Source organism: Eptatretus burgeri, chromosome 9, assembly GCF_056783735.1.
Source record: "Eptatretus burgeri isolate ZD-2024b chromosome 9, Ebu_testis_v1, whole genome shotgun sequence".
Classification (NCBI taxonomy): Eukaryota; Metazoa; Chordata; class Myxini; order Myxiniformes; family Myxinidae; genus Eptatretus; species Eptatretus burgeri.
In genome coordinates, this window is record NC_140969.1 from 104,662,898 (window position 1) to 104,677,857 (window position 14,960).

At 46.0% G+C, this 14,960-nt stretch overlaps 1 protein-coding gene across 5 annotated transcripts in view; it reads left to right on the plus strand.

The window, feature by feature from the left end:
- Positions 1-14,960, plus strand: part of RIN2 (Ras and Rab interactor 2) — a 118,592-nt gene that overhangs the window by 86,116 nt on the left and 17,516 nt on the right. For all 5 annotated transcript variants that reach the window (XM_085896457.1, XM_085896461.1, XM_085896458.1 and 2 more), the window contains 2 exons: positions 4,314-4,631; positions 8,215-8,352. In XM_085896457.1, the coding sequence (XP_085752583.1) occupies positions 4,314-4,631; positions 8,215-8,352 (456 nt within the window). The remainder of the gene's footprint in view (positions 1-4,313; positions 4,632-8,214; positions 8,353-14,960) is intronic.

A 14,960-nucleotide genomic window follows, 5' to 3' on the forward strand; every position in this document is an offset into this window, starting at 1 on the left:
ACAACATAGCTGGTACCAGACGACAGACCGTACACGGGAATGACAAAAATACACATTGTGCAAAATGCAAGTGGTACAAGGAACGCCAAGACTTCCTAAACATTGTCGGCATGTCCGCTAAGTGCCACAGCAATTTCATAGGGATCGTGTGACGGCGGGCCGAGTTTTTAATGTGCAAGTTGGTATTATAATAGAGATATTTAATTTTTTTTTAAGAAGAAGGCACTTCCAACCAAATTAAAAAATTAAAAAAAAAATAGACCACTAATTTGAGCAAAAAAGCGAGAGCAGACCCGGTCTCAGGCAACGTTTCGTCAGCTTCATGAGGTACAGTCGTTCATGTGCCTGACAAAGCCGGTTGTGAAGCCGACGAAACGTTGCCTGAAACCGGGTCTGCTTTTGCTTTTTTGCTCAAATTAGCGGAGTCGATCCAGTTTTTTTTAATATACTAGTGCGGGCCCGTAGGTGCGTGCCCGTAGGTGCGTGCCAGTATGTGCAGCTTCATTCCTTCGCTCTCGTAAACGACGACTGGATTGGGCATTGTTTCAATTAGATCGGACCAACCGTATCATAAATGGCCATAACTTGGGAAACATCTGGGAAACATACTCAGGTGCCCAGCGTCAATTGTGGCGTCATATCAAATGAAGAAGAAGAATTGTGACGCCCCCTCTCTCTCGCCCCCCCTATCTCCCCCCTAGTCTCACCCCTCCTCTCTCGCCCCTCTCTCTCGCCCCTCTCTCTCGCCCCTCTCTCTCGCCCCTCTCTCTTGCCCCCACTCAACCCCCTCTCTCGCCCCCTCCTCTCTCCCCCTCTCTTGAATTGTGAAGCCCCCTCTCTCTCACCCCCTCTCTCTCCCTCCCCTCTCTCGCCCTCCTCTCCCCCTCTCTCACCCTCCACTCCCCCCTCTTTCCCTTCTCCTCTCTCCCCCTCTCTCTGTAAATGTATTCCAAATGTCTACCAAGCCCAACAATTAATTCAAACCTTGGGAAAAAACAGCTTTCAAACCTTGGGAAACACTTGGGAAACAATTGAACCAGATGAAGTATGATATCAAACCTTGAAAAGGCACATACTCAGGTCCCCAGCGTCAATTGTGACGTCATACCAAACGAAGAAGAAGAAGAATTGTGACGTCAATCGTGCAAAAAAAAACCCCAAAAAATAAATAAATAAACATTAATTGTGATGTCAGTCGTGACGTCATATCACCGTGTCCTGTCATTGTTTGACAGACGTTATTGGTCATTATTGGTTGACAGACAATATATAGGTCGTTATTGGTTGACAGACATTGGTCATTGTATCACGTTATTCTTTTTATTACTGCCAATTATTGTGCTATTATTATTATTAATATGCTGTTATCATTATTCTGAGATATCTTTGGGAAAAAATGGCATGATAAGGTGGAACGACACTTCAGCTGCGATATATACACCTCTCCAACACTGAAAAAGCAATAAAATGGCCGTAACTTGGGAACCGCTCGTCCAATTAATATCAAACCTCGAAAAGGCACATTCGCGGGTCCCCGGCAATATTCCTGGCAAGTTTCAATCAGATCGAACCAGCGCTCGTCGAGAAACGGTGGTTGCAGACAGACAGACAGACAGACACACACACACACACACACACACACAGACACACACACACACACACACATATTGCTGGAATTATAGATAGATATGTATATATATTTTTTTACTTTGGTTGGAAGTGCCCTCTTCTTCTTTAAAAATGCGTAATCCCAACCGCCCCAATCTTATACAAATATATATATATATATATATATATATATATATATATATATATATATATATATATATATATATATATACATACATACACACATATATACATACATACATACATACATACACTAGCAGGGTACGCATCAATGATGGGTTCGCCAACGTCTCACCCTAAACGAGAAATGCCTCACCTGAAATGAGTTTGTATTGGTCCAAATGGGAATTCAATATAAATATTTTGTGTGCAGATATTAGAGTAGGTGTAGCTGGTAACCTTGGCAACCTCGTTCCATTCCACCGGCGAAGATTTCCAATCCATGCTTGTTGTACTTCCGAAGTACTGCTTGGGAGTGAGGGTGATATGAAAGCTCAGCTCGGAAACTTTTTGGCACGTTTTGGGCCTTCTGCCTGATGGAAGATCACCAGAGTTCTTTCCATGCTAACCGACCATCCACAGGCCCCTATCCCTCTCCACATCGCTTCTTCAGTCCCCAACTCCCCCCCCCCACCTCTCTCTCTACCCCCCATAGCTTTGCTTTCGGCAATTTCCATTCAGTAATTTTCACAGCATTTCATTCTGTTTTCCCATTCGAAGATCCATCGATCAGTAGTTTCTGTTTCACTTTTCAACATCAGTTTCGATTTGTCAATCTGATGCGACGCAAACTTGTGATGTGACGCAAATGGTGCATGAAAAAGGTCGTCAAAATGATTTTTGGTGGAATTTGTTTAGATTTTCGAAGGGGTGTAGAGGGGCCTTGAGTGGCTTTGAGGGTCTAAAAAGGTCAAAAAGGGAACTAAAGTGTTTAACGGGTCGAACATCTTAAATGGGTCTAAATGTCTAAAGGCATCTAAGGGTGAAAGAGCAAAAGGGGTCCAAATGGTCTGAAATTGTCCAATGGGTCTTCAAAGGTCGATAGGTCTGAAAATTGTTGAAAGGGTTTAAGATGGTCTATACTCCTCAAAAGGGTCTAAGTTGGTGTGAAGGGATCCAAAAGGTCTTAACAGGGTCTAAATGGGTATTAAAAGGTTCAATGGGGTCCACAGGCCATACAGGGTGCAAACGAGTGAAGCTGCAGTAAAGAGATTACCTCATGTCACGAAATAATTTAACTCTGGAGTGCAACACGGCAATCATGAGCCAAATGAGCTTCTCCCAAACGACCGTGGTGCCTCGTTGTTAAAAATCTGACCGTAAAAAAGTTTTGTCGCGAATTAACTTTGGGAGCTCAAAGCAGTTAAGGTCACAAACAAAAACACATTTCACTTTTATGTATTGTGATGGACAACATATTTTCCTGCTGCGGTCTCTTCTTCCTCCCTCTTATTTGACTCTTCACAGGGAGGTGGCGTCACTTTTTCCTTCCATCGACCAGCTTACAGTGAGATCTCTTGGCAAAGCCATGGCTGATAGAGAAAAGCTCAATCAGAACCTCATTCGTGGTTACGAAAAGCTCACCCAGAAACATCCAAAAGGTCCTTTAATATGTCACGCAAAAGGTCGTTATGTAACGGCTCTGGAAACACCCCCAACCCGTGTAAAACTCCATCACGTTTGGACATACACCCACCCCCACCCCACTCCAAACCCCAAACCCCACACTTTAGGGACGTAATTTTTGAACCCCCCCCCCCCCAGGTAAGACATCGTTAAGAGGTCGGAGATATCGATAATATTGTAAGAAATGAAATATATCTCACCTGTGATTGAATATTTCTGTGATCAAGACCAGAAACCTTTTGAAAATCGAAAATAAATTAATGGTTGCCAAGGTTACCGGCTCCACCCACTACGATATTTCATCATTGAATTTTTACACCGAATTCCCATTTCAACCAATAACATTAACACTCTCTAGAAAACTTCTCATTTGAGGTGAGACTTCCACGATGAAATTAATCAAACGTCTACGATCAAAAATCGAATGACCATGTTAACCTGGTTCTTTTAAACTCTACGATGTATGTTCAATTTGCTGAAGTTAACAAAGATGGCAAACTTTTCCGTGCAAACTCTTCTTTCACCCTTGAGAGTTATGTGGTTAGATGAGCAGTGAAATTACCTTTAAAAGCTACTACTCCTCCAGTTCTGGTGTGACTACACCCAGACTTGCTACATCGGATCAGCATGACCCCAAATAATGCATGGGGTGTTTTCATCCTCGTCTGTCTGTGGTCTTGGGGGTAGGGAATGCGTGTCGCGTAGCGCCGCGTCCGGGTCGGGGAGGGTATTACAAGTCTCCACCATTGTTTTCCAGTCCAGTGAGGTGTTCTCAATTTCCCGCCGAATTGGAGTTGCAACAGCGAAGTATCATTTTCGCAGAATGTCTGTTAACGCGACCTGGTTGTGGATTCCACTTTATCACTCGAATGTTTCGCTCGAGATGTGCTCGTCACAAGTGTTCATTCACTCAGACGTTCCAACCGTTCTCCGGATAGTTTTTCTCTGCGGCCTCGGATGTTGTTTTTCTTAATCACAGATTTTTCGCAAGTTATTTAGTTTCCTCAATGCTGCTTCGCCAAATGGAAATCATCGGCTTTGTCTTTTGTTTGTTGCAGACACCGTTTTGGAAAAAGCTCTGCACAAGTGCTTGCTCAAGCCACTGAAACGTTCTTTGGAGAAAGCGCTGTGCAAGTACCGATCACGGGACGGCATCCTGGAGCAACTGCGCACCAACATGCGTCGCGTTGCCCGCGAACTACCTGCTCCGCTGGCACCCGGGGCAACGCCACCGCGCCTACCCGAGCCTGCCGTGCTCGAAAAAATCCGCAGCACGCTCACTCGCCTTCAGTACATGTACTCGCCTTCCAAGAAAGTGATCCTGCTGCTCAAGGCCTGCAAGCTCATCTACGACTCCATGGGCAACCTCGGACACGGTAAGCCTGGACTTTAAAACAATATCAATTAAATAATACGAGTTCTCTTATTTGAATGCAGGAGGCCATTCGGCCCATCAGGTCCGCGCAGTTATTGCCGACGTGTAGTTATTCTTACTTTAACCTTTTAAAACGCTGAGTATCAAGCAAGGAGGCAGCACCTACCACTTAGCGTCTTTGGCGTGGCTCGGACTCGGTTCGAACTGCCAACCTCCCGGGCTTAGAACGGATGCTCTAATCATCACACCACCAAGTCTGGTTGAGGCAAACTTTGCTTTTTCAAATGTTTTTTTTTTTTCTGTATTTCTGCATTCTGCAAGTTGAAATTACTTCCGACCATCGAAGGTGGAAGAAGGTTCTGTTTTTCATCCCTGTGTTTGTTTGTTTGTTTGGCTGCAGGATATCTCAAGTTGTGCGTGGATTCGAATGAAATTTGGAGGGCAGTTTGATTCGATTTTGGAGAAGTTCTGGGTCCAGATCCGGCGACTAGAATTTTTAAAGTGATTCTTCACCATTGAGAGATGGGGTAACAACGGTATATGGCACGATATCTCAAAAAGTTGCGGACGGATTCAGACGAAACCTTGTGGACACTTTGGGAGTGTGATGAGGGATATAATTGATTCAGTTTTGATGAAGATCTGAATCCGGATCCCATAATTATTTAATATTTACAGTGATTCTTCACCATTGAGAGATGGACCCAAAAACGATATAGCACTGTAGAGCATGATATTTCAAAAACGTATTCGGCCCGATATGTTCTCGTGGATCAGGGAATACATGGCGGAGGTATGCGCTGTACCGAGTGCCCTTCTAGTTTTGAGACGGTGATTACGTTTGTGCTCGGCACGCCTAAATGACCACGTAATGGTTGTACACGCATTCATCACGAGCCTCATAAGTCATAACACAAGTCTTTGTTATTTTTTGGGGCTTTAAAATTTTTATTTTATTTTATTGTAAACACTGTCGAGGCTCATATGAGAGTTAACACACAGAAATGCACAACGAGGGGGGGATCAGGAGACATGTAGTCCCCCCCCCCGCCCCCACCATCTACTTTCTCAACAATCCTCTTGAAGAAGTCCTTTCATTCAAAATTTTGGGTCTCGCTATCTGCCATGATCTTTCCAAGGAAAGCCACATCTCCAAAGCCAGTCGCCGATTGGACAACCGCCGTCGTGCAAAGTCCTTCATTGGCACACCTGAGCTCCTGATCATGTACAAAGCTTTCATCCGCAGCCTGATGGAGTACTGCTCCTCCCCTTTGGGCTGATCGGATACCTTTTTGTTTCTGTTCATAATGGAAGTAGAACTGGCAGGATGCTCGAAGAGGTATGCACATTCGCCTCTGAACTATCTAGCATGGGTTTGAATCTCCCGGTGTTTCTCAGGCAGGGCGATTCATCAATGCACGTGCCATCCCTCGGATAAACGTTAACCTCGGCGTCCCGTCAGCCGGCATTAGTTGGTGGAGGTTAGGGATCTCACTGTGTCCTTCACAAAGAGTGGAAGAGTTGTTATCCCTGGCACCCTGGCCAAATTACAAATTCCTGTCCCTGATGCTGGGAAAGTAAAGGCAAACCACGCAGCATAACCCTTGCCAAGAAACTGCTTCAGCAGCACTGATGGCTCTGTAAAGAGCATGGTGCAGCTCATCATCATCGTGAAGGTATATGATCTGAGTTCTTTTATAATGTGCTTATATTTACTGTTATTTATCTTTACTTTATTGTCTTACAAGCAGGTAACCCAGTACCCTGAGCTGTTCTAAGGGAATTTGTGACCGATTTGAGTGTGGAATATTTAGGTACTTTGCTATGAATGTCCTTTGATAGCATGATAGTCACCAACTGTGAAGACTCCTGAAGTCTCTCGGTGAAGTAAATCGATGAAAAGATCATTATACATTGGACGGTATCGACTGAATAGTTTGTGGTTTTGTTATTTGTACTTCTGGTAGGTGTGCAAACCAGCGACTGAGCTTACAACCGAGGCCAAAAAATGCACATAACTCGAAATTGCGTGAATATCGATATTTTTAATCCTCCGCATGCACTGTCCGGACCCCAAGAGCTCTTATCCCGATGAACCCTGAGCTCCTTGAACTTTCGGCTCTTGAAAAATCCGGCCGCTCGGGTGTATGGAGGTTTGAGCAACGGCGCGTAAACTGGTCGCTTGGGGATATGGATGTTTTGAATAGCAGTTGGTAAAACGGCCGCTCGGGTTCGAAGGATTAAACAAAGTATCGCTTAGCATTAGATGTGCTGTGGTTTCGACATTTATTCTGTTCAGACGCAATCACGCAAGTTGCATCCGTATCGGTGCATATAATCTAGGCTTAGAATCTTGCAGTTTCATATAAATTTTATTTTTTACTGTTATTTCACATAATGAAGCTCTGAAAGCCGATTCAGTCAAGCAGGATTTAGCAGTTTACGTATGTCAGGGTAAATCATTGGTCTTGGTGAACGGTGTGACGGCCTTTTTTTTTGGACATCTGCATTTCGAAGCTTATACAAGTGTTGCACACTGAAGGTTTCTTTTATCTATTTTCTCACTCCAAATCGATAGCAATTCACAGTTCACCATAAGGGTATTTCCCACGCACCCAATTTCGAAAGATTGGCTCCGTCTCCTGAGCAAGAGCTTTGCCAAGAGGAGACATCTGTGCCCAAGCTCATGGCAAGAATCAGAGAGGGTTAGCCAAACGACGGTCGATGGTCGTGGCGTTTTTTTTTTACTATTTCGATAAACCATCTTACACAGTGTAATAAAGACGCATGTTTGAAGGCTGTTTGGTCCATTAAAGCCTCTGCCATATTCACATCCCAGCATTCCCTCGAATTACACAGCCAGCTTGAAGCAAACAAGTGGAGAATTTCGGGTACTGCTGCATAACGGAAGTCTTTTCAAAAACATTGCACGCGATCTTCAACCTCCTCAAGCTCATTGCAGATGGGACGGCGTACGTTGCATCCTAATCCGAAGCGTTGTGATCGATAACGCAGTGTGCCTACGAGATCTACATTAGATCAAATTTAATTGTCCATGTTGCGAATTCACTCGATTCTTGAACTGGTTCACCATTCAGGATCACTGGCAGGACTCCAAACCATGGATGAAATTTTCAGTCATATGGCCGAGGCAGTTTCTTTGCAGTAGCCATATAATTTTTCCTGGTCCTGAATTTGGGATGCAGGTCTTTTATTTCTTCGAAAGTGGATAGTAATGAAATGTATGGCCCAGTTATTCAGAAAGGCCTGCGGTAACAAATGAAGCGTTTAAGAGTCAACCACAGAGTGGACTGACATCACGTTTAGGCCGGACCTGATTAGGCAAGCAGACGATCCACCCTTAACATCACTGAACCAGCTGGGGTTTTCCTGACAATCCAATCATCATGTTGCAGGTATCGAGGGACGAGCTTGACATCCTGGAGATTCAAATCTAAATATTTAATAATGTTGTTCCCTCCATCTGGATTTGAACCCATGACCTCTGAGTTCCCAATCCAGTTTCCTCAACAGTAAATCACAAAAAAAAAAAGACTTCAGATTTGTTGATGTTGTTGTTTTAGGGGCGAGAAGGCCATTCGGTGCTGATGACTTCATTCCTGTACTGGTTTATGTGCTGGCACGCTGTGACATGCCATTTGTTGATGTCGAGGTCGAGTACATGATGGAGCTGCTGGAACCATCTCAACTTAACGGGGAAGGTGAGCTAAATGGTCTATTCTAACTTAAGGTGACAGTTGTGGCCAATCCATACTTGGTTAGCACCTGAATCTTTGCTGTGACAATAGTTTATCTGCTTTCACTGATCGTGTGCAGTTTATGGCTACGGGACCAGTTGAGGGTCCAGCTGAAGGACCTGTGGACTGATATAGAACCCCCCCCCACCACCCTCACTAAACATCCCCCCATAACCCCAACTCTTCGACGTAATTAAATCACCCCCCCCCCACACCCCCAATCCCATAAATTCAATTCGTAAAGATAAATTGTGGGAGCATTAATGAATTACACTACTAACTTCAGATAACTCCTGACACAGTAACCTGACAGTCTTGGAGGGCGAGGATGATCTCTAAGATGGTTCTTCGGTTACACCCCCTTAGATTGTATTAATTTATTTATTTTAATGCCCGTGAACACACTTTGGTACACCACGGGTGATGAAGGTTGTGGTCAAGTTTTATCGAAGTCGTGTGTGTAGTTTCAGAGAAGAAGTTGCAAGTGTTTGTGGACACGGACAGATGGACTGACGGACAGACAGCGTGCCATCCCATAAGATCTCTGGAACTACGGCCCGTGTGAGCTAAAAAGAAAGAAATGAAAATCTCCTAAATAATCTCCTAAATTTACCAACGAGGAGTTATAAAAATAAACATACACAGTGAGCTGTGATGGCAACTCTTGATCGTATCCTTAACCGCATTATTGTATGTATGTACGTATGGGTACGTACGTACATACTGTGACGTCCACGGGACTTGAACAGTTCCGCCAACGTAGAATGAGCCGAAACGATGGAGGCAGTTTATTTGTTTATAACCCAAACATGGCGGTTCTAATCGCTCTACCGCAAACGGGACGAGGAAGGTGGCACGAGTCACTTTTCACTGAGTTGATGATGTTTATTTGTTTTTATTATTACCAGAAATAACAAGACTCAGCAAGAAGAGGGATCCGGGGCGATTCGACGGGATGGTGTGGGATCGGGCGTGGGGAAAAACACAGACAATTCCAATGAATATACAGTTCTCAATCCCTCTAAGGCGCCAAGTACACACACACACACACACACACACACACACACACACACACACACACACACACACACACACACACACACACACACACACAACGTAGCTATTTCTGGTGGTCAGGCTGGACCGTGGTGTGGACGCAACTGTCCCTGGATCGGCGTCGGACGAGCCGGCCTTGCTCTCGCCAGGGGGGGGCAGGAGAAACCGCGGTGCTGTCGACCTCCTGGTCCTGGCCCAAGTCCGCCCACAGCCGCCAGGGAACCAGCACCAGCGCCAAGCCGCGAGCAGGAGAGGGAGGCAGGTCCGCCCGCCGCCCGACCCCGCACTCCGAGTCAGCAGAACCCCAGAGCCAACCAAGGCGAGGCACGAGGCTCGGCAAGGCTCCAGGACACGATCAAGAACACGATCGACTCAGCACAACAACAAGGACGCTCTCCGCCGCCACAGGGAACCACACCAAAAAAAAAACACGATCTTTTGGTTGTAATCTTCTTCCTCTTCCTTTTCGACCCCGAACAGAACCTTTTTATCCTTCGTCCTCGTCACTCCCAATTGAGCCGTTTATTGGCCCACCGCCATCGCCTTCCGCCAATCGTGATCACGGGGCGGAGCTATCCGCTGCACTGTCCTGTGACGTCACGGCCAGTCTCCAGGGACTGCTAAAAGGGGTTTACACAGACACCCTTACCCTATCCCGTGTCCCTATCTAATTACGTGACAATTATCATTTCCCCCCTTGAAGAAATAAACATTTACTAGACAACTTATCACCACTGAATTGCTACTTATTACATCGAGATCCTGGTAAACTCGAACAGCATGGCATACCTAATTAAACATCCTAATTACCCTTTGAATGCATACCCCCCCCCCCTCAAATGTAACAATACATATATATATATATATATATATATATATATATATATATATATATATATATATATCGTATTGTTAAGGTTTTGGAAACTTACCCCAGGGGAGAGCATACATGGAAACGTCGGTGACCCTCGGATTAGTTATTTCATGCGTCTACTTTCAATCCCTACTTTTGGTCCATCTGTGGTCATTAATCCTTCGGGACTACCTTCTCCGCATGGGGCTCTGTTCATTCTTACGTGCGTGTTCGTGGCACGATGTACATCGGGTACGCACCAATGAGGAAGAGGCTCGCACAAGCCAAAACGGAGAAAGCTCAGAGTGAGATGAAGATAATGAAGAAGAAGAAGAAGAAGAAGAAGAAGAAGAAGAAGAAGAGTGCCAAGTATGAGAAAGAGGAAAGAAGCACACGAGAGGAGACAGAAGATAAGGTGAGATCCGGTGAGGAGAAAAGGAGCTCGTAGCTGTTCCTTGTCCTTGAGAGTGAAAGAGGGAGAGAGAGAGAGAGAGAGAGAGAGAGAGAGAGAGAGAGAGAGAGAGAGAGAGAGAGAGAGAGAGAGAGAGAGAGAGAGAGAGAGAGAGAGAGAGATAGAGAGAGAGAGAGACAGAGACAGAGACAGATAGAGAGAGAGAGAGACAGAGACAGAGAGAGAGAGACAGAGAGAGAGAGACAGAGAGAGAGAGACAGAGAGAGAGAGACAGAGAGAGAGAGAGAGAGAGAGAGACAGAGAGAGAGACAGAGAGAGAGAGAGAGAGAGAGAGACAGAGAGAGAGAGAGAGAGAGACAGAGAGAGAGACAGAGAGAGAGAGACAGAGAGAGAGAGACAGAGAGAGAGAGACAGAGAGAGAGAGACAGAGAGAGAGAGACAGAGACAGAGAGAGAGAGACAGAGACAGAGACAGAGACAGAGACAGAGACAGAGACAGAGACAGAACCTGAGCCCACAGTACAGAGGAGGGCAGTATGGAAAGCACAGGACGTGGTTTGGTTCGTGGGGAGCTGTTGGACATGGGTACCCAGCAGAAAAGGAGTTGCTTGCAGCTGGCCTATCTGGGACGCCGGAGAGGACTCGACAACTTGGTCTTGGCAACTCAGTGATGCGGCGACGTGTCTCATTGCTCCGCATCACTACTTCCCATCTTCTGCGTCCATCTTCCCCATTCTCTGGTATCTTTGTGCTTGCGCAGCCTTCTGGCTGTGTGAGGTGAGGTGGGGGAGAAAAGAAAAGACCCTACTTTTCTTTTCTCCATAATTTTATTTTCTTCTCGTTGTCTTCTCCCCTGTGATGCCTTTTGACCACGAACTTCCGGTTCGGGGATCAGCTCACGTGGACGGCCAGGTGGCGACCTCTCCTGCCGGTTCCCTGGACCATTTACATTGTATTTTGCTGTTTTGTTTTTGTTTGTTTTGCGTATTTTGTTGTCGTGATTTGTGTCAGGGCTGTGGGACTGTTTATATAAAGGTGTAGTTGTGTTCATAGCAGTATTAGCGGGTATTTGTGTGAGTTTGTTGAAAGAAGCAGGTAAGGGGGAGGCCTCGTGTTAAGTTTATTGTTTAAGTCAGTTGGGGCCTTCAGTCTCTATTTATACCCTTTTTTACCCCCATACTCTGAAAGAAAAAGGAAGAGGAGTTCATAAAATGTGACAGATGTTAAATGTGGGCCACATCAGCAATCGGGGAAGCAGAGGTTTCTCATTGTTGTGGGAAGTGCGAGGAAATAGCCCACTTGAGGATGGTTATTACGAGGTTGAAGGAACGGATAGATAAATTTGCAGCAAATAGCAGAATGTGAGAAATTGGGAGATGATAGTTTGTTACGGTTATGGAGTGAGGTTGCTGAGGTGTTTGGAAGTGCTGACAGTGTAGCGGGAGCGGGCAGTGGTGACAGTGCTGTAGGAGCGGGCAGTGGTGACGGTGCAGCGGGCTGTGGTGACGGTTCAGCGGGCAGTGGTGACGGTGCTGCAGGAGCGGGCAGTGGTGACGGTGCAGCGGGCAGTGGTGACGGTGCAGCGGGCAGTGGTGATGGTGCAGCGGGCTGTGGTGATGGTTCAGCGGGCAGTGGTGACGGTGCAGCGGGCTGTGGTGACAGTTCAGCGGGCTGTGGTGACGGTGCAGCGGGCAGTGGTGACGGTGCAGCGGGCTGTGGTGACGGTGCAGCGGGCAGTGGTGACGGTGCTTCAGGAGCGGGCAGTGGTGACGGTGCAGCGGGCAGTGGTGATGGTTCAGCGGGCAGTGGTGATGGTTCAGTGGTGACGGTGCAGTGGTGACGGTGTCGCAGGAGCAGGCAGTGCTGACAGTGTCGCGGGAGCGGGCAGTGGTGATGGTGCAGTGGTGACGGTGCAGTGGATGCGGGCAGTGGTGATTGTGCAGCGGGAGCGGGTAGTGGTGACGGTGCAGCGGGCAGTGGTGATGGTTCAGCAGGTGCAGGCTGTGGTGACGGTGCAGTGGGTGCAGGCAGTGGTGACTGTGCAGCAATAGAGATTGGTAGAAATGAGGTGTGGGAGACCGTTTTGTGGGTGATGAGACGATTAAATATGTTGATTCTTCATTCTGCAGGAAGGATCTTAGATGTAGAATTCTGTGTAGTTTTGAATCAGCAGGAGTTGGGGACATTGAAGGAAGGGGAAACGACATCCTACCGGGTCATGGTAGAAAGAAGTTGGTTGTGGTACACCTCGGAGCAAATGATTTAGGGAAAGTTTACTCAGAGGTTTTGAAATATAGATACAGGATATTGGGTGAGTGGCTCAAAGCAAAGGGTGGTGAGGTCATGTTTTCTGGGATTCTCCCAAGATTAGGAAATTATAAAGAAATTATGAGCAGAGTGATGGATGTCAACAAATGGCTGGAAGAATGGTGTCGGGAGGAAGGTTTTACATTGAAGAAGCAGTGGGAATCATTTCGGGGACAAAGGGAGTGTTTCCGGAATGAATGCCGTATGTTAAATAGAAAGGGGGCGGCAAGGTTTTCAGTGGGAATTGAGGAAGGAATTCAGGCTTTTTTAAGATCAGCGGAGGGTGGAGAAGCTATTGAGGAAGGAACTGATGATGTAATTGTGATGAGTAAGGCCAGGCAGGAAAATAGAATTTCAGGAAGGGAAAAGTTAAATATATTCAACACCAATGGCAGGAGTTTAAATAATAAGATGGAAGAGCTTGAAGCCAAAGTAGATAGCGAGGAGTACGATATAGTTGTAGTGAGTGAGACATGGTTTAAGGAGGATAGGAACTGAAGGACAGGATTATAAGACTCCAAGGTGTATCGGTGTGATAGGAAGGAGAGAATAGGAGGAGGAGGAGGAATCTGGGTAAAGGACAGCATTGCATCAAGAGAAAGGGATGACATTAAGGAAGGAATAAATGTTGAGGATTCTGTGTGGGTAGAGATTAGAGATTGTAAAAACAGTAAGATACTGGTAGGATGATTTTATAAGGCTCCGGGTGTGAAGGAAGAGGGGGAAGGAGGAGGACATGAAGAATTCAAAAGGGCATGTGGGAAGGGAAGAGTGTTGATTATGGGGGATTTTAACTTGCCAGGGATAGATTGGGTGGAGGAACAGGGAAAGGGAAGAGCGGATGAGGATTTCCTAGTTTTAGTCCAAGATTGCTTTTTAACCCAGTTTGTCGATAAGCCCACGAGGGGGAGTGCAGTGTTAGACCTTTTAAGTAACGATCCCAATATGGTGGAGGAGGTGGAGGTTGGGGAGCGTTTAGGAGCAAGTGACCATAACATTGTGTGTGTGCGCAAAGATTCTGTTAAGGGTTAGAGTTCAGGATAGTAGGGTTAGGCTGTTAGATTACAGGAAGGCAAACCTTGAGGGTGTGAGGAGAGAATTGGGTGATGTAGATAAGGAGACTCTAACAACAGGACAATCATCATCAGAGAAATGGGAAACTTTCAAGGACCAAATGTGTAGAGTGAAGAGTAAGTACATTCCAATGAGGTGTAAAACTAGAAACAGAAAGAGGCCAGGGTGGTTGAGCAGTGAGATAAGGAACGTGATTAAGAAGAAGCAGAAGGTATTTATTGGGTTTAAAATAACAGGACTGGAGTTCGATTTATATCACTATTGGAGTAAACGGAGATCTTTTAGAGTTCTCTGAAGCAGTGTCTGATTGGGTGGATGAGGGAAAAGCAGTGGACCGAGTACATCTCGACTTTAAGAAGGCATTTGATAAGGTACCACATCGGAGGTTGTTAGCCAAGGTGAGGGCTTGTGGAGTGGCTGGTCAAGTGGCTAATTGGATTGCAAACTGGCTTAGTGGTAGGAAGCAAAGAGTGGCTGTGAGTGGGAGGATGTAAGTAGCGGGGTACATCAGGGATCAGTACTCGGACCATTACTATTCATTATTTACATCAACAATTTGGATAGTGGGGTGAAGAGTAAGCTTTCCAAATTTGCAGATGACACAAAGCTTGGAGGTGAGGTGGATAGCAGAGGGGGTGGTGATCAGATTCAGGGAAGTATTGATACTTGTATAGATTGGGCAAAAGATTGGCAGATGTAATTTAACCTGAGCAAGTGTAACTTGTTGGGGAATGGAAAGAACAACGAAAATAGAGACTACAGGATGTAAGGGGTAATTTCGGAGTGTGTTACACAGGAGAAGGATCTGGGGGAGGTAATAGATACTGGAGGTAAGCAGGTAGCACAATGCCAGGCAGCTCTCGGTAGAGCA